The 19,064-nt window shown below is 43.3% G+C and overlaps 1 protein-coding gene across 3 annotated transcripts in view; it reads right to left on the bottom strand.

The window, feature by feature from the left end:
* The window catches only part of LOC100645523 (discoidin domain-containing receptor 2), a 159,842-nt gene that overhangs the window by 18,107 nt on the left and 122,671 nt on the right, over positions 1 to 19,064 (bottom strand). For 2 of the 3 annotated variants that reach the window (XM_003396603.4, XM_048407693.1), the window contains exons 8-12: positions 11,605 to 11,944; positions 8,648 to 8,838; positions 8,186 to 8,367; positions 4,238 to 4,360; positions 1,415 to 1,524 (exon numbers count right to left, since the gene is read on the bottom strand). In XM_003396603.4, coding sequence (XP_003396651.1) covers positions 1,415 to 1,524; positions 4,238 to 4,360; positions 8,186 to 8,367; positions 8,648 to 8,838; positions 11,605 to 11,944 — 946 coding nt within the window. The remainder of the gene's footprint in view (positions 1 to 1,414; positions 1,525 to 4,237; positions 4,361 to 8,185; positions 8,368 to 8,647; positions 8,839 to 11,604; positions 11,945 to 19,064) is intronic. The other variant, XM_048407694.1, reaches the window with a different exon arrangement.

Here is a 19,064-nt window from a genome sequence, read left to right as displayed (position 1 = left end):
GTTTGCTCTTCCTGTCCCCTGGCCAACCACCCTATGATTCCTCTTTCGCGTCGCCACGAAGCGCGGCGAACTCCCGATACCCTATCTCTTTGGTCATTGTATGCAAATCTATTCCATTCGTAGAATCGAACTGGCCTTTTTCTGATGTCTAGCTTGATAGCCGCGAGAACGATCGTCTTCGCCGGTATATCTGGACGTTTCACCGCCGTGTGGTTTCCTCTATAAAACGACACAGCCACGATGCGACCGCTAGAACCAAGAGGAGAGGGACAGAGAGAACCGGTGGCCCCGGTTTCGGAGGAAAAGAAAAACCGGGACACATTCGGGAAGAGCCAGCAACGCTATGAATTTTATGCACAGGGCAGCTATTCCGGGGATGGCGATCGCTCGATGCATTCGCAATCGGTTTGTATCACGACCTACGTTGCTCCTGTGTACGGTGCTGCTAGCGAAATAGACCCGATTTCGTTGCGTTATGCTCACCAGCCATTGTGTATCTTGAAGGTAGCATCGGTATCGAGGACGCCATTTCCACGAACGGTGCCATTTATGTTTCTTTTTTGGTTTTAATCGCAATACTTTTGAATGGGTTTGAGAGAGATTTTGTAGATAGGTTCTAGTCATTATTTTCTATACGAGAAGTGTTAGAAGCGTCTCTTTGTTATAACGACTACTGTTGCTTGTAAGCAGAGGACTTCTACTTTGGATTGCCGATTTTAACGAAACATTTAAGGTAGGTAATCCGGGCTTCTTTTTAATCAGGTTTTCCAACTGGATAGTTGAAAGATAGGGCAATAACGTCTTACGTTAGGGAAGTATTGGGCTATTTCTACTTAAATCTTAGAATAAACGTTATCTTTCTTCTTTCCCTTCCGCTTTAACTCTCTCTCCTGTTTTACGCTTCCTTCTATTTCTTCTCTTTCTATTTCTTTCTCCTCCGCTTTTTGTTTTTTCCATTGCTTCGAAGACATTGGTAATATTGCAATACCCACTATTTAGAATTTGCTGCCATTTTCCATGGCAATTAATAAATAAAAGTCGGTACTTCGAAAACTTCGAATTCTCGTCTTATTAAATCTACCGCTATCTTGTACTATCGAGGCAGGATAAATTAAATAGAAAAAATTAGTCGAAACGAGCCGATCTTTCATCTTTCTTATCACCAACATCTTTCCCGGTGATCAGCAGACTCTTTGAAAAGTACGGCCTTGGTTGAATAGAAGAAGAAATCTTGCGTAAAATCAGGTCTCGCGTAACTGAGACCGTTCTTCCGCGGTTGTAAAATGTTTATCGCCCTGACGTCGAGAAAAGCGGGACAAGAAGATGCGGAGCAATGGCTCGATCGAGCTCGTTGTAACGGCGAAACGGAATGCAAATTGCGTGCGAGCGATGCGCGCAACTTTTCTATACTCACTTTTCTTTCTCGCTGGCTTCCGGCAGTAAAAATTTGACGGCGACGAGACGCTTGCCAACGGTGGTCGTCGTTCCGTATTCCGGGATCCCTTCTGCTTCCGCCACGTACACCTTTATGGGCATAATTTGTTTACATTTTACAGGGGAATCGTTTTCGTTTGGGATCGGTCGGCTATGAAGAAGAATTCTCCCGGTGCCGACCGTTTATTACAAAATAAAATGTCTGGGTATCGCGAGCTGCTCGTTAAAGCTATAAATTAGTCTAACGAGAATGGATGATCCCTGAATTAGATTATTCGTCGTACGGCGAATTTATCGCGAAACTTTCACCGGAACGATTATACTCGCCGCCACGTTTGTGGAAGATGGCCGTCGATAGCGGCCAGTCAGACACCGGAAGTCAGATAAGGTCCGATACACACGAGCGATACGATATCGTTTCAGTTTCGTAGCGGTGACATCGCGTGATTCAGCTTTACATTTTCAACAGCGATACTGTATATTTGCGTGCATCGCGTTATTAGAAATACATTAATTGACAGGTTCGCAGCGATACGGGTTAACAATATCGAAATTGTATTTATCGGAAGAGAGAGAGAGAGAGAAAAGTACAGATTTCATATTCAAAAACAGGAAAGCTTGTCACTACGAACATACCAGTCGACTTTGAATTTATAGCACGCTTTAAAAACCGATTTGATTTTCAGCTAGTTTTTGTTATTTTATTCAAATTACTGAAAACTGGAGCAATGCTCCTTTGATTCACCGAATGGCATAGCGTCACTGCTACGACATCGTTCGCATCAAGCCCAACACATTCTTTGCTATCGACGTACGAATTACGTGGATGCAATTAACCAAGTAACGTTACCGACGCGATTGCCGCGTCTTTATGCTTTAAGCGTGTCAACAAAAATTATCCATCGATTCTACAAAGCAGTAGGCCGTTCGTTAGAACAGCGATCGCAGGTATAGGATTAGGCTGTATTTTAATAAAAGCGAATGGATTAAACAATTAACATTCGAGCGTCGCTACCACATACGATATACATTGAAATCCACCTGGGAAATTAGTAATTTTCTCATGGTAACCGACACCATTACCCTGTGTAGAAGGAACAACGATTAATTCCGTGCTTGATCCGCGGTTGAGATTTCGAAGTCAAAGCGATCGCGTGCATGTAGATGCAGCGGTCGGCTGACACGGCCGAAACTCGAACGGGAGAGAAGCATCTCTCTTGGCCCGGTCATTAACGGTGTGCCAGCGGCCGGATAGGAAACAAAAGGGAATTATTAGCCGCTCTAACGCATTCGAAACTGATTATCCTCGACGAGCTAGACGAGGCGCTATTGTGACGGGAAGAATAACAGGGTGGACACTTCGTTAATCGACGTATTGTTGCGCGTAGCCAGTGGCGAATTGTCCGTGTACAGTCAACAAACGGATTGATTTCTCTCTCACTGGCTCTACTCTCGGTTTCTCTCGTCGCTACGGTGTTCTCTGGTTGTCGTTTAACTACCACCGTGCAAGGAAAGCTAGACGCGTATCGCGCGTATTCCCGAATTCATGCAAAATCGACGGCTGGGAATACCCGTCACGATGCCTCTGTCGTTCGTTGTTGTCGATTGGTTGCGCGAGCAGTGCTACCAACGCAACATCCGGTTCGTTCGTAATATCGGCCGTTTGTAATTTAACCCTGTGTGGCTCGATGCTATTTCAGTAGGTGTTTCCGTTGGTCTGTATTAGCGGGGTAAAGCGACACTTTATAAACAGCCAGTGTATTATGATAATGTTGCGGGAATCGCATAGAGAGGTTAGGTTTGAGGTTACAGCGCCGCCCCGATGATATGACGTACTATACAATACCATTGGAAAACGCGAGATCGCTAATTTCGTGATTCTGTGATGAACGCGAATGATATAGGGCGATTATGCGACGTTCGGAAGAAACTTGATGTTATACAATGTAGGGATATATTTGTTTTTTTTTTTTGATAAAATGTCTCTAACTGTCTTTTTTCGGAATTGCGCTGATAGAAGGTAATAGGATTTCCTCTTATCCGGTTCTCCTTTAATAGAACTCCGCTTTAATTATATTTTCGTTACGAAGTCCAAAGGGATAAATAAGAGAACTTCGCAAAGGAAATTTCAATCGAACGAATGACGGGGACATTCTTTGGATCTAATTTTGAAGCAGAAGAAAAGTAAGGAGATGGAAGTGTGTAAGAAGTTTAATTAAAGAGTTCTGTTTTCGTAGATAAATAATAAAGTATAGATAAATATTCTTGCCATTTAATATTCTGAAAGCGGGTTAAAATTAAGGAGAATTGACGGAAAATGAGGAATTAAAAATTTAGAAACTCCAAATGGAGATGAAAATGAAAATAGTACGATTTCCCTGCAAGAAATGGATCACGATCAAGAAAGCAAACGAAAATTGTCGATGAAACATTATTTGTTCGCGTACATTTCGTCGTAATACATTGTATCTATATTTCATAGACAAAATATCAAAAATTATTTTATTTTATTTACAACCTACAAATAATATTCGGCATACATTTTCAGCTGAATCGATCGCTCATTCATGCAGCCCTACATCCAGTTTCGTAAAGACCGACTAAGAGGAAGCCTATCGTACAAGATCGAGATCAAAATGAACAAAGTATCTACGTTTCAATGCGAAGAGGATAATAAAGCAAACCCTAACACGGGGGTAATTCGTTATCGAAGTGGACGTGACGAATCGTCGATCGTGGCGTCCAATTCGCGTGTCTAATTTAAAATAGATATGTGGTTGGTACGTAATAACAATGTCGTTACCGTTCCGAAGGCCCCTTCGGCAAGTTTCGAGAGCATGCGGAGGCGATGCCGTGGGAAGAGCGGGACGCTTGTCTGCTCCAGACGTCTCTTCAGGGCCGAAAGTACCTCCTGTTGAGTCGGCGACTGAAACAACGAAAGAACAATGCATCGTTCGTGGTATCGATCGATAATCAACGATCTATGATCACGCTAACCGCGGTAACACGAGGGTTTCATGGGGGCCGGTCAGCGGATGAATTATTCGTCGTTTCCCGCGCCAGTAAATTACCTGTGATGTATTACAAACCGGACAGACTTATACAATAATTTAAATGGTAAAATTATCTCTATAAATCGGAGCCTATATCTCTCTTCGTATAAAATATCTCGTTCATCGTCGATTTCATCCATTTGACATCCCTCGAAAGCTTCCTGTCGACTAAAAATCTATTTTTCGAATAATTTCCATATGTCTATGATCGGGAATTGCATACACTCGTTCGTCACATCGATACTCTCAATTTTACGTTAAAACGTTCATTGTTACCGACGTGAAATAAAACGAGGGAGATGAGAGAGAGAGAGAGAGAGAGAGAGAGAGAGAGACGGAGAGAGAGGGAGAAAAAAAAGGGGAGCAGGGATCGCGTCGAAAGGACCAGTCGAACGTGACGGGTATAACATTCGACACGTCCCATTGTAAAACTGCATCGAGCCACCGATAACCCCTGGCGCGATGTTTTCGGAGGACGGCCGTTTGGGTCTAATGACGGATCGCGTGGGGACAATGATTGGCGTCGCTGCGATGCGTCAAGGCCAGGCTCGACGAGCCACCCCGAAATGTTTTGACTGTTTCGAGTGGCGCTGTCGTCTGTCAATCACGTGCAGACGTCTCGACGTAGACGACCACTTTCGGAGCATTGTGTTCGAATCAATCTGTCTACATACCGCGGAAATCGTGACGATCGTACTGCAATCGTTCCGTCCGGTAGTCGGTGTTGCGTCTTCGCGTCAGAAAGAAATCTTGCCATCGATAATCTATCACTTCTGACTTTAAGAGCCTTTACAGGTAAAATTCGTACACCTCCGCAGGTAGCGATTCATAACGTCGCCAAACATAAAGCTTATAGAAAATTCAAAGAAGTTCAATGAACAGGTAACTCACACGACGAACGAAAGACCCAGATTCGTATTCAGCTGTCGGATCGATTCATTCCTTTTCACTCTGTGGCGGGCAAAGATGTTGGTTGTACAGGGGATGGATGACTGGGTGCTCGATGAAACGGGGCGCGCGAACACGAGATCGGTATTCTCGAAAAATACGTCGTTCCGTCGGTTGGCACGGCGTGTATTCGGCGTACGCGTTGCAGAAAATAAATCACCGGCATGCTACAAATTTGCCGCGGCGTATTTTTATTCCAACAGATCGCGGCGGGTAGGCGCCGATTTAGGCGCAGGTTGCCGAATCAACCACCCCCTATGTGTAATATTTCTACGATGTCGGCACGCGAGTCGACGGAAATTGGGGGATGGGTTGAGCACGCGAAAACGTGAAAGAGAAAAAAAGAGGGAGAACGTCGGAGAGAGGGAGAGAGTCAGAGAGAGAGAGCGAGAGAGAGAGAGAGAGAGAGAGAGGGCTAGAACGACAGGGGGTGGCAGAAGGGAGATAGGATTGCAAACGTGATTACACGACGCGCTTTCTCTCCGCAATTAACAGAGCGAACTGGCCCGGAAGCCACCGGACCGCGTAATGATGATACATTCCACGAGGGTTGCTCCGAGGGTATTCGCGAAAGGGTTCGACGCAGCCCGTTGACGGCAGTTCGTTTATACGTCGACAAACCGATCAATCGAATGATTCTGCAGATTGAGCGGAAACGTTGCTGAATGCGCGCGATACTTTATTTGTTTGCCAGCGTGCATACCTTTTATGTTACTTGTTATGCGTAAACAACGTTATCCATCGTGCTCGGTGTCTTGATGTTTATGCAAAATGGTCGATACAACGTTTATTACTTTTATTGTATCGTACGATAGATATTGGGTGGTTTGGTTCGGTCAAATGTTGGAAAATCTAGTAAATTTTTGAAAGGTAGTATGGAAAATCGAAGATCAATCATCCGAACTGGTAATCGATACAATGTCAGTATTACAGTCACAATTAAAACTGATTGAAGCTAGTTTTGTCAAAGGATTATTAAGGATTAATTCCGGAAATAATGGTGTATATCAGAGCGAGGTATTATCTAAAAATCTTTCAGTTGTCAGTTTTACGTAACACGACTGTATTGGTTTTGCTCGATCTATATTCAAACTACGTATAATTAAATTATCTCAACCAGTTAAAACTAATATCGACGAAACAAATCTGTTAACGACCAGATTCAATGGAACGTATTTTGCATCTATTGCATTGGTTACACGAATTATTATCTAATCCGATAGAAAGCCCGCGGTATCGATCGAAAGTATTCGTATTGACCTTTAGTCGCGATTCGGTGATTTTTTATGCCAAAAGAGAGCCCTGGGGAACGTCTCGCGCGTTTGACGTCGACGGTGCGTAGCTCCTCCGCTTTTTTACTCTTTTCTCTCTTCATCCGCCCTCACGTTCCGGCGTTCTGGTATTCCGGATACGAGCTACGTTATACTGTACCCACGGGAGGTATATCTACCCCAAATGGTCTGCACTCGTTCCGCCATATTGATTTAAATTATTAATTGCGAACTTTCCCTCGACGAATAGAGTGCACGTTTAATGGTTACTGCAGAAATACAAGTACATTTGAGCAAGGGTGGCTATTATTTATAGATCCAACGATAACGTAGTTGAATTTTTGCGCGTCGACTTTCGTTTACTTTGTTCGCGATCGAACGTTACGATTATTTCCTTCGTCGTCCGGACGCCGTTTTATCGGTCCCGATACGCGTTCTACCTATTCAGTCCCACCCCACTCGTCTCCCCGTACGCCATTTTGCATATCTTCGCGTTGCGAAATCGAATTAGAGTTTGCATATCAAAGATCCGACCCATTCGGAGAGCAGTTTTAACGTACATTATGAAAATGTTTGCAAATACACGTTACGTTCCAGATTATCTCCTAAGTAATAAATTACGGTATTCACTCCGACGTTGTATTCAACTTTTATTTCCTCTAACTCGGCTACAAGCGTGCTCGAATTTCCCTTGTTAATTTCGAATAAAATACTCGTAATAAAAATTACGAGCAACTAGTTCCATCGGGAGAATAATCATCTCATAAAACACCTCGATAAACTCAGACAGAAATCGTACAAATGCAGTAGTATTGCGTTAACTGGTTCTGAGTAGGTAGACTATCTGGCCAATTATCGAAGGAGGCATAGGGAATTGCGAGTATATTTCTTCTCCATTGATTGCGAGTCAGATACATACATTTGTTTATTTTACGAAAGCAACGTTACGTCGGAGCTTCGTATAAAACTGTTCGCCACCAGGTAGCGAGTTGTTGGCATTCTTATCGCGAATAAATGCATTGTGTTTACGTTGGAACTTGCGAACAACTCGCGAGCAGAGTATAACCAGACGTGTCGTGAACAGATCCTTTTAAACGTTGAGTGCGGATAATTCCACAGCGGTGTCATGACCTGGCTGCTGCAGAAGACGAGCGACACCACGTCGGCGTCATTAGCACTCAGCGTGTTAAGAAATAAAAAAATTCACTCACGCTGAACCATCGCAATTTCAACTCCGCGGTCAACGCGTTAATATATCATCACTCGAATGAACAATAACCGCTGGGGAATGCGTCCACGCTACTATCGAACGCGATCTATGATTTGTTCACGGACATCGACATGGATACAGCATTAGACACTTTCCTACGAATTGAATCTCAACATCTCGCAGAGCCTAGTGTCATCCATTTAACGCGACGCGACTGCACTCGAATCGCTGCTCGTTGCAACTCGTAGCAAAGTAAGGGCGATTCGTACCTTTTTGTTTTCTGTCTTGTTGCCACGCGAAGAAGTCTTGGAGAAGATGCTGTCCTGGTCGCTGGTGCCGCTGGAAACGGCAGGTCCGCGTCCTGTGCTGTCCTGGTTGAGCAGGGGCACCGTGCCGAGTTCCGGTACCGCATAATCGTACGATGTGTCAACTGCACCATTCGCGTACACCGCTGCGGATGATATAGCAAAGGAGGAACGGGCGCGGAACAGGGGGAGGGTAGGGAGAAGAGAGTGCAGGGGGACAGTGTATTGATTGCGGTCAGGCGAATGCTTTGTTGTTTGGTACATACGTACGCGTAGCAGCGGTAGCTCGTAGCGAGCACAGGGACCAACGTGCACCAGCGTATAAATATACGGTTGATACGCGTGTGTGCACGCGCGTGGTACGCGTACGTATGTATGTATGCACGCAAAACAACGCGGGGCGACCGTGTACGGAGCACGGCATACCTGAGTGATTGATGTTGCTGCCCTTGTTGTTCAGCATCATGTCTTTCATCTCCATAACGACGGTGCTGTAGCTGTAGTACGGTGCGTACTTCAAGGCCTGGTAGGGTTCTTGATAGTCGTCGAGTTTCACGATGTCCAGAAAACGGTTCCCTAAGTCCCGCGGCAGTGTCGGTAGCGAACCACCCGCGTACCTTACGAACAGAAAGAACAGAGATACTCGTTTCACTCGGATTATCCATCGTGGGATTTCCCTGTGTTTCGATGATGCATCGTGTGGGATTGCGAATGGGAGGTGGCTATGGGAATACGCAGAGTTCGGATTCGCTAGGGTGTGAAAATGTCTGGTACTTTTATGTTTATCCGACACCGTGCCGATAGCGTAGAATGGAAACAGGGTTGCACCGTCGAGAAATCGACTGGAATTTGTATTCTAGTATTTCGTTCAGTTGGAAGCTTTGCTTTTTTCATTTTGAAGATTAGGTCTGTGTTAGCTAAACAACAAGGAAGAGTTGAGAAGAAAGGTGGTACGTGTGATGAAATTTTTAATTTGACAAAGAATAATCCGTATGCTTCTAAACACCGAATCTTCTAAATAAATACGAATTTTAAGTATTTTTAATATTTCGGGAAAATTCATTTAGAGTAGAACTCTATTTACTCGGACGAAATTGTAGTTAATGCCCGATTCACTGAACTTTTGCTCGATGAATTCACTTATCTGAACGTGAGTTCCTGTTATGTGATTGGGAAACGGTAAGTAGCGATAACCTATTTTATACAAATTCCAATTATACATATTAATATTTGTCCCGCCACAAGTTCAGATGAATGGAGTTCCACCGTATTCCACTGTTCCAACGAAGAGTTTTTCAAACGAAATATGTATCTACGTATGTATGTACCAAATTAGGCTAGATTTAATAAAACTCACAAACTCACGATTGTGACCTTTGAATCGTTGCTAAAGAGTGACGGTATTTTTTAAGCTGTACGACAACCATTAGCCGAAGAGGATGGACCGTTAAAGAGAACAGCGCGACTGGAAAGCCGGCTTTAAGGCGTCTTTTGTAGCGACGAAAGTGCATCGTTTTTCGAGTGGATACTTTTTACTCGGCGAGTTTCGCCGTTCAACTTAAGTGCACGTCAGATATTCGTCAAAGGGTGGTAAAACGTTCGTACGTGCACTTGAAGCACTCGTCTGTACGGTTCTCTTTTAGGACATTCTTCGAACGGCAATATTAGGTTGCACAAAGCGGAGCCAAGGTTGAAGATCAATGTTGAAACGTGTAGGTCGCGTCCGAGTTACGACGTGGCTCGAGAATCTCGTCTGGAGACATTCGTGCCATACAAACTCGATATATTGCCCGAGGATGTCCGTTATTGGACATCTACTAACGAGCACGACGGATGGAAAGTTTATTGGAAGGTAGCTTCCGCCGTCATGGAGTACTGTGAATGGTTGTAAAGTTGGAAAAGGATGTTGCGGAATTCCACGTTATTAGAACATCTTTATAATCAAGTAGGTTGCTTTCATAATTCGCAGAATAAGAATCTTAAAAGTATTCCTCGTTAATTGAAGGAGTTTTTAAGAGTATAATATAGAGAGAAATTTTGTTAAAAATTTGTCTGATTATTTTTCTTACATTTCTTGGATATTTTGGATTTATAGCCTATTGTAAATGCATATGATGTATAGAGTGATTTATTTGAGTATCTTTTTATTCTTTTTTTTTTTTAAATCTTTTAGATGTATTGGAATGCTACTGAAATTCTATTTATCTGGGAATCTTTGTAATTCTAAATTTCTTAGATCGAATTTATACTGTGTTACACATGTGTATGATATGCAGAGTAATTTGTTTGTGTGCCTTCACAATTTCGTTTTTAAATGTTTAAATGCATTGAGATTAAATTGTACTTTAAATATCATTCGTGAAAATATAAATCGTTTCAACGTATTTCTTTCGTCTCACGACGATAACGATACATATATTGCATATGACTGTTTTGCAACCATTTTATGCCGACAGTTGGCAAACATCGTTTCATCGGAACCTAAGCAAGGTACTAAAATCGGTAAACCGTGGTGTTTGCACAAGGTAGACGCGAAATCGACGCGAAACCGTAGGCCTATCACGAAAGCTAATATTATTAGTAGTAATATTTACTATAACAGCGAAAGCCGCAAATCCTTTGTGTCCACACCGTTTCCTTTCACCGTAACCGAGTGTCGCGATGCCAGTATTGTATCGTACCGTTATCATTTGATTTCAAATATTTGCACGAAATATTTCCAACGAATATTTCGAGTTATTGTAACTAAATAATGGTAATAAATAAAATATCTTTGTTTGTCTACGTAATCCTCAACGATTTATAATAGTTATCTTTTTTACTTATTCTTTCAAATACCTAATCCAACTTTGGTAAATTTTGTCAACCGATGAATTACCACACTGTGAATATTTAAGCAAATTCATGTTAAAGTAAGAAATGGAAAAAATTTAATCTAACCGAATCAAATTTACCCAAATGTAAATAGAAAATTGTTTTACCTATTAAATATTAAATATATATATTTTTACATATTACATGTATTCTATGTATCTTCGAACCTACAAATTTCCCATGAATTCATAAAAATCTGCTCTTCTATAAATCGTCCTCTAATCAAAGAAACGTCTAAAATTTTTAAATTTCGCTTTGTCGTTTTCTAATAAAGTCGAAGATAAAAATAAATGGACAGTGGAAGATCACTGAAGTTTAATCGAACTAATACCAGTACCGTGCAGTTCATTTTCATCCTTATAGTACACATATTATGTACCAGATAATTGAAATCAATATTTGTATTTATGCGTAAACAAGCTGTACTAACAAAACTTCGTTGATATCTATTTCTATTAGCTGTCCACTTACTTTTGCCCTCGATCGAATAATCTTCATTCATCGAATACCTTTCATCATCCTCCAAAGTGTACGCCATGAGTGCGGCTCCTTTCTCGACCGTAGCGCAGGTAGATCCAAGATGGGATGGTGCCTTTCCAGTCATAGGACTGGCGAAACACTTTCGTTGCCTGTGCCTGGAGACGATGAGAAATATCGCAACGGCGAGCAGAAGGATCACGGCGGTTAGCACGCCGATCACGACCGCCATGTACGTCGGGTCGTCGTGCTTCGCAGTCGAGACCGGAAGTTCACCCTCCGCAGCACCGTTTTTCTCCACGAAGACGTCGCTCTGAATAGGTGACTCGGTTGTCGGTGCTTCCTCTGGCGTGAAGTTACCGTGAGCCACGTCTGCGTGAAAACAATCACCGGCACAGGGTTACTCGTGGTTCGACGACTATGAAATTAAACGAGTTTCTCGTTCGCTATCCGATATTATCGTGAAAATTATACAAAACCAAGGCATTAAAAATATCGGGAAAACGGAGTAACATTTTGCTTCAACGTTATTTTATCTCCCTCGTGTTCCGTGGTATGAAAATCCTGTTCGTTCCGAGAGAGTTCAGGGGAAAGGGGTTTATCTTTTCTATGGGATTACACCATGCGTAATGTAGCGCCTACTACAGAGGTTCGTCGGCTGCGAGCATTTGGGGCAGAAAAACATTATCGTACGAACCAACGGGTAAACGCGGAATCATTAAACGGAAGGAAGATACTCGAGCGCATATAGACCGCATAATCAACCTATATGCGTTTTGATGAAAAAAAGCGTGCAGTATACCGTCAAGTTCTCCATTTGCTTTATTACAACGGTACTGAGTGATCCGATTGTCCGATTACCGCTTCGTTCCTCAGCTGTAGGTATATTTCATTTACGTATCTCCGAGGAGAGATTTTTAATATTCGTCGGCTACTCTAGAATTCGAGAAACGATGGGATGTCGTCTTGAAAGAGGGTAATCGTCGGAAGAAAAATATTCCAACAAGCTGTTTTGCCGCGAAAGGCGCGACAGAACCACGTTACACGCTGTCACAAGCAACTAAACGCGGCGTACGAGTCTTGAGCGAATTTTTTCGACACGAGACGCGACACACACGTGTTTCTCGTTGGTTAACTCGTGGTCCCTTTATCTCGGTCGCACGACGCTCGAATAATTCAAGCACCACGAAAGGACGGTTGCGCGGGTTGTACGAAATTAGTTTCTGCCGCCCAATTGCCAAACGCGGGACCTGCTCGTCGAGAAGAAAAAATGTCTCTGTAGGATTAGATATTTTATTATCTTATCCATAAGTTAGTGAAATTAAAATATGCACGATTTTGCATTATCAAATAATCTTTACTACGTTGAAATTACGTAATGTCAAAAAATATTCAATGACTTATAAACAGAAACGTATATTCCGAAACAAGTTACTTTCTATATTAAGAACGTCCTGTATGATTCAGCGGGAAGATTACCGTGAAATTAACGAAATGGCGCGCGACGCTAATTAATTAAAACGGGCTATTGATAAAACTTGCTATTTCTCTCCCTCTCGTCTCATCGTGGGGAAATTTTTTTTTCCAGCCCTAGCTCGCTGCTGAATTCTATCTCCGCGGTTTGTTTCGTTAAATAAGATCTTGCCAGACATTCGTGCGACGTAGCGGAGCCGTCGGGCGGAGCAGCAAAAACGGTTCGAGGTTAACGGCGTGATAAAGGAAAAGAAGAAAAAGAGGAAAGGACGGAAGATTGACTCGCAGAAGTGGGTAGCGAGGTTCACCGAGGTTTCACAGGTGAAGCCTTCTCTATCTCGATTCACCAAGCTTTTTCCACTCGCGCCAACGAGCAAACCCGTATTCCGTGGGTTCCTGGCAGGATTATACCGCACGAAACAAAGCTGTCGTCGCGTTTGATATCGGCTTTTACATGGTCTGGCAAGCGTTCTGCCCTCTCCTGTCGCCTCCGACAAACCGTCTACCGTTTCCCGTGCATCCCGTATGAAATCTGATATTAAACATTCTTTGCGTGGCCCAGGGGGTTAACTGTGAAAAGAGGTTTTGTCTCGCGAAGGCCACATCGTCAGGTGGTACAGTGCGTCAGGTCCGCCTCTCTCTCTCTCTCTCTCTCTTTCTCTTTCTGTCTGTTTCTCGTTCCGTTCAGCAGCCATAGTTACGGGCATGCTGGTAATCTAACGGTAATGAGTATGCATGCGATGCAAACCAGTGGGGTTGCAGGTGCTGCTGACGAGAACCAAGGTGGTTGAAGAACGAGGTTTTCATACCACTGTTCACCGTTTCGAGCGGAATGGTTTCTGTGAATCGGTAAATATGGTTCTACTCGTAGAAATTGTGTGGTTACAGCAGACTATGTTGACCGGTTTTAATTAACTCTTGGATGGGCAAGAGCTGATCAACTCTGACTCATGTAAGTATTTTATGCTTACCTCTCTGTAAATCACATTTATCAATACCTTCTAACAAGCTATGTATGGTTATAGATAAAAGTTTGCAGATTACACGAAGACTTCTTTCATTCGTTCAACTATCTAAAAATTCTTTAATACCTTAATAATTCTTTGAACATCAAAAACGAATATCGTATTCGTTATCATTGTCGCGTTGCTACTAGGTAAAAGTACGTCTATCGGAAATTAAAATTAGTATAGCTTGGTAGTAGGCTTGGAAGTAAATGCAAGGAAAAATATGTAAAAGGATAAAGTTGCTTTTCAGTTGTTCCCTTTATTACTATAAAATGAAATGTTCGTAAATGAAGTGACAACGATTCAAGCTGTACCGTACAAACACTGTAACTGTACGATGGTAATTCGATGAAAATGGATCTGGCAGACGATAAAGGTGGATTTGACAAGGGCAAAGGTGATCGAAGAGCAATTTTCGTAAACCAACGATTGCGGCTCTTAGAAAAACGATGCATTGTTCACAGATTGATTGGTACTCGAATAATTGTAGCCATATAATCCCTCTGTACAATTGATCGTTGGTGGCCGAGAGCCGAGATGATTGAAAAACGAATTTCTGGTTTCCATCGGGTGCCCTCTCCACTTTAGAAGAAGCGATTGCTGTACAGAGCAGGAAATGCGATTCTATGGCGGAGGTTGCTTCCATAGGGGACATGCGCGCGCGCACGAGTGTTAACCGTGTCGATTGATACTTCGAGCGCGATTTAAATTAAAAAGCCTGCCGGACAACACCGCGCCGAACAACGTGTTAAGCAGTGCTCCTATTTTTACGCAACAATTAAATTCTTGTCACGGTTGCGCGTGTGCAAAGGACTTCGAGTATCATAATCGAAATTGAGTTTTCAATTAAATTCTTTATCCGGCGTGCTCGTTATCCTCGTTGCGCGTCCTCGTACACGTTGAATTGCTGCATCTGTCTTGCGATTAACGCGACCAACTTTTTTCTTATTCGAATTAGTACGTAAAACGTCAAAGAAAAGACGTAACGTTTCATATACTGCGATCTATGGTATTTGAATTACGCGCAGTCGAGTCTGGCTTATTCTTATTCGCGACGATCAGTCAAGATGATGATTCGTGCGTGATTTGTGAAATTGATTTATTAAATACATGCCGTGCTAGCTATGCAGCTCTTACTGAGAAATCGTTTTGGTATTTCGTGTTCAGGTATTCATCAGCCACGCTGTTCCTCGTTGCAAATATGAAATGAGATGAGTATCGCTTTTGATTGATACGTGCGAGGCTCATAATGTTTTTCAGATCTGCTGTTCTTAAGAAGGAACTTCTAAATAGCAACAAATGACTGGAATCTTTCAGGTTTTTGTTAGAAAACGTTGTTTCCCTAACAGAAGGTTTCTTTCTACAATCTGACATTCATTTTTTCAGGCAAATGGTCGTAAAACATTCCAACCAGCCACAAAGATTACTATACCGCCGTATCAATACACCAAATAATATCATCAAGCAAGTACACGTTCGATATGTGGAAGCGAACAAACGATCACTTGCTTTCATATCTCAGATCCGAACGACCATTACTAAAACAATGTTCAATCTACGTCGACGAAATACGCGGTGCAGATTCAGCGGACCAAAAACGAAGGAAATTGCGAACTGGAAATAGAATCAGAGGCAGCTATACATTACCGTAGCTCGACTAAATATTTTCCAAGTGGCTCCTTCGGCCTGCCTCGATACCGAATTCCCGTTTAATTATAGCGGGCCCTCTCTAGACCCGTGATTATTTCGCCATCAAAACAATAACAGAGCCGTCCTCCCGTGGCTGCATACACACTTCGAGAGTACAGTGGTAGTCAGATTTACGATTGGATCAGGATGCTGCGCGATTGCGACAAGGGTGGGCCATAACTTACGTAGGTGGATCTTCCGCGTATAAATCATCGTGCACCGACAGATGCAACGGGATGCCTTTCTTCGAACAGGAATGAAAATAAAATCAATGGAAGTAGAAAGGGAGACGAAAAGAGGAGTCCGGTAAGAGACCTGGTTCTTACGTCCCGCGATTTCCTCGCGCTACGCTTTCGTATCTTTCCCTTCTTCCTTTTTCCTCTCTGTTTCTTTGTACCCTTCGTTTCGTCTCTACTTTTGCGTGGTCCGTGCAACAGGCACGTTACAGCCACGACAAGGACAACGAGAGATGGTGCAAAGACGGTTGCACGTGCAGCGTGCACACGCAGCTGACGCTCTACGTCAAATGCAACTAATGCGCTCCTTGATCTTGCGACGCGGTTTCCTCGCGAAGAAATAGGAAAAAGAGAGGCAGAGAGGCAAGGGGAAAGGAAGGCTCAACAATTTTAAAAGCGCTTTGATTTACCGCTGGAAACGGAAATGGAGCCGCGAACTTCGTTTCTCGGCCTTCGTGTTCGACCTCATTTTCAAGCACAGAGAGCGAGGCCGCTTAATCGAACGACGGCCATTGTGAATCGGCCACCGTGGGATTGTCTGGCGAAAGGATGCTTCCGGTGCTTGGAGCACGTCAGACGTCGCCGCCAATCGTTGCCTTAATACATCCACCCCTCGTTTTACCATTATTTATTGCCCGATATCGCGTCTATTGTCCAACGATTTTCCTATTCTCGGCTTATCGTTTCAGTTTCCACCTTTAAATCCGCATATTTATCGAACAATAAAGTATTACATTAATCGCAGATTAGTAATTCTTTGCCATTTTCATCCATCGATTGATCCAGTAGAACTTGCGTTTCTCTTGCATTCGTTTAAAATAACGGCAAATCCTTGTCTATTCATAATTTGTAAGATACGAGACAGCAGAAAAAGGAAACTCTAGCGTTTCTAACGTTAATCTCCTTTTTCTACGTGATGTTTCGTCTTGGGAGAAATCGCGAGCAAAAAATAAGAAGCGTAACTGGAACAATGTGACACGGTAGAAATTTAACGCGGAACAGCTAACAAAGTTCTCGAACGGGGTGACTCGCGATTAATTTCGTCCCCCTGTTTGTAAGGTTTTCCCATGGATCCGAGTGACTTAATCTCGGAGCCAGGCGTACCAGCGGTGTCTCGGTAATGGGATTATTAACGAGATAAGTTTAAGGGAATTTTTCGCGGGCCAGTTACGTTCCTCTCTGTCAATTAATAATCGAGTATCCGGCGTAGAGTCTTTAGAGTAGACACTCGCCGGAGGCGGTTTCCGGGGGCCGATAATACGGAAGCGGAGCACAAGAACCCGGCCGGCGTGCCAGGAAAATGCTCGCGATATATCAGCGCTGGGACACGATATTTTGAATATTTAAGGAACAGAATGGGATGAGCGATCCTCGACGGTGAATCATTTTTACGGCAGCCACCGGTAACCGGAGAGGCGGAGAAGAAAAGGGGGCAGAGCTCCTCCACCTGGCAAGGCGATCCACGACCCAGCTTCTCGTATTTCCCTGTCCAATTACGTTTCTCGTAGAGGAGAACAAGAAGAAGCAGCGTAGAAATCCCTGCAGGACCTTCGCGAAAAATGGAACGAGGAAGAGCTGAAAGAATCTGACCGGGTACATCCATTATAGTATTCCCTTGTTTTTTTCTTATTGTTCTTCCTTTCTCCTCTCTCTCTTTCTCTCTCTCTTGCTTATCGTGGACGTGCTTTAAAAGTGGATCGAACGATTGTATTCAAAGAAATTGCGAGGAAATAAACGGGCAGGAACTGTCGATAAACTTTTTAACGAATCCCTTTTGCCATCGACGAGGCGTCGCGCGACGCGAGGTTGTTCCAAGGACTCGCGAAACTCGATTGCCACGTTCCAGGCGATTCGTCTCTTTCTTTCGAGCACCTTGGCCTTTTCTTTCCATCGTTTCCGACGCTGTTCATCGTTATTCCAAAGCATCGATGTTTTCGTTAAGCTTCACTGGAGGTGAGAGAATCCGATGAAAATGTCGGTTGAAAGTTGTTAACGGTGAAACGGACTGAATCTATTTTATAAGGGTAATGTCTCGTATAAATTTGTGACTTTAAAGTCGAAAATACAATTATCGATCTTCTTGGAGGTTCTCCGTGACGCTTACATAATCAATTTCCAGCGACAAGCGTTCCCGCACCGAGAACGATTTCCCATTTCGCGGACAGGAATTATTCGTGGACATCAGTCACACGGTGGTCACATTTGTAGGGTGTGCCGTTAGACCCGGGTCATTTTTCTTCGACTGCTATTTCCTGCTTTCTATCCCCCTTTCGCCCTACGATCCTTTTCTTTCGAAATAAATGAGCGGCTGCTGCTGGATCAACGAGCATGAATTTCACGCAGAGCACGCGAATGAGATCCGTATGAAATTATCTGTCTAGAGGAGGGGTCGATTTTGAAAAGGGTGCACCGAGTAAAAGGGTTGTTCCCGATAGGGTGGCAAACTTGTCTAAATAAAGTAGTCGAGCTGACGCGTCATTAGCAACAGCCCGTTGCAGAAGCTTTTGTTTCGAGGCTCCTACAAAAGCCTTATCCTTTCAATCGATGAATCGTTTCGGATTCGTTTCGTCGATGTTGCCGGCCGATTCGTTTACCTGCGTAAAAACACGATTTCGATTAGGATTCCTTCCGGAGATCTTGTGAAATGATAGAACGCGATTAAGAAGGGTTCCCTTCCCAATGGTACTTTTCTCTCAGATCATTTATTATCCTCAGAAAATCCTGATATAATGACCAATCCTTTATTAGGTCGTATAACACCTTGACGATCTTTCTCGATGGAATATTTTCTGTGCCACGGTTATGAAAGTTTCTTTTCAGACCTCGATTTTCTATACATAAATATTTAATATCTTCTTGCAATATTATTATATACTTCAGATATACGACCTTATCGATTCAACGATCCCGTATTTCGCTCGAGTCTACGTCTCAGCTTTTTCCAACCGCTATTTGCTCGACGGGAAAATTGTCCGCCGTACAGTTCCATGTACATCCTTTGAGATGGAAAAACAGCGGACGGTGGAACGTAGCCTGGAAGAGTTTCATGCCCACTTTATGAACCTGTTGTTAGGTGGGCAAATCTCG

Source organism: Bombus terrestris, chromosome 7, assembly GCF_910591885.1.
Source record: "Bombus terrestris chromosome 7, iyBomTerr1.2, whole genome shotgun sequence".
NCBI lineage: Eukaryota > Metazoa > Arthropoda > Insecta > Hymenoptera > Apidae > Bombus > Bombus terrestris.
The sequence above is the reverse complement of the archived record's forward strand: the minus strand, read 5'-3'. Positions and strand labels throughout refer to the sequence as shown.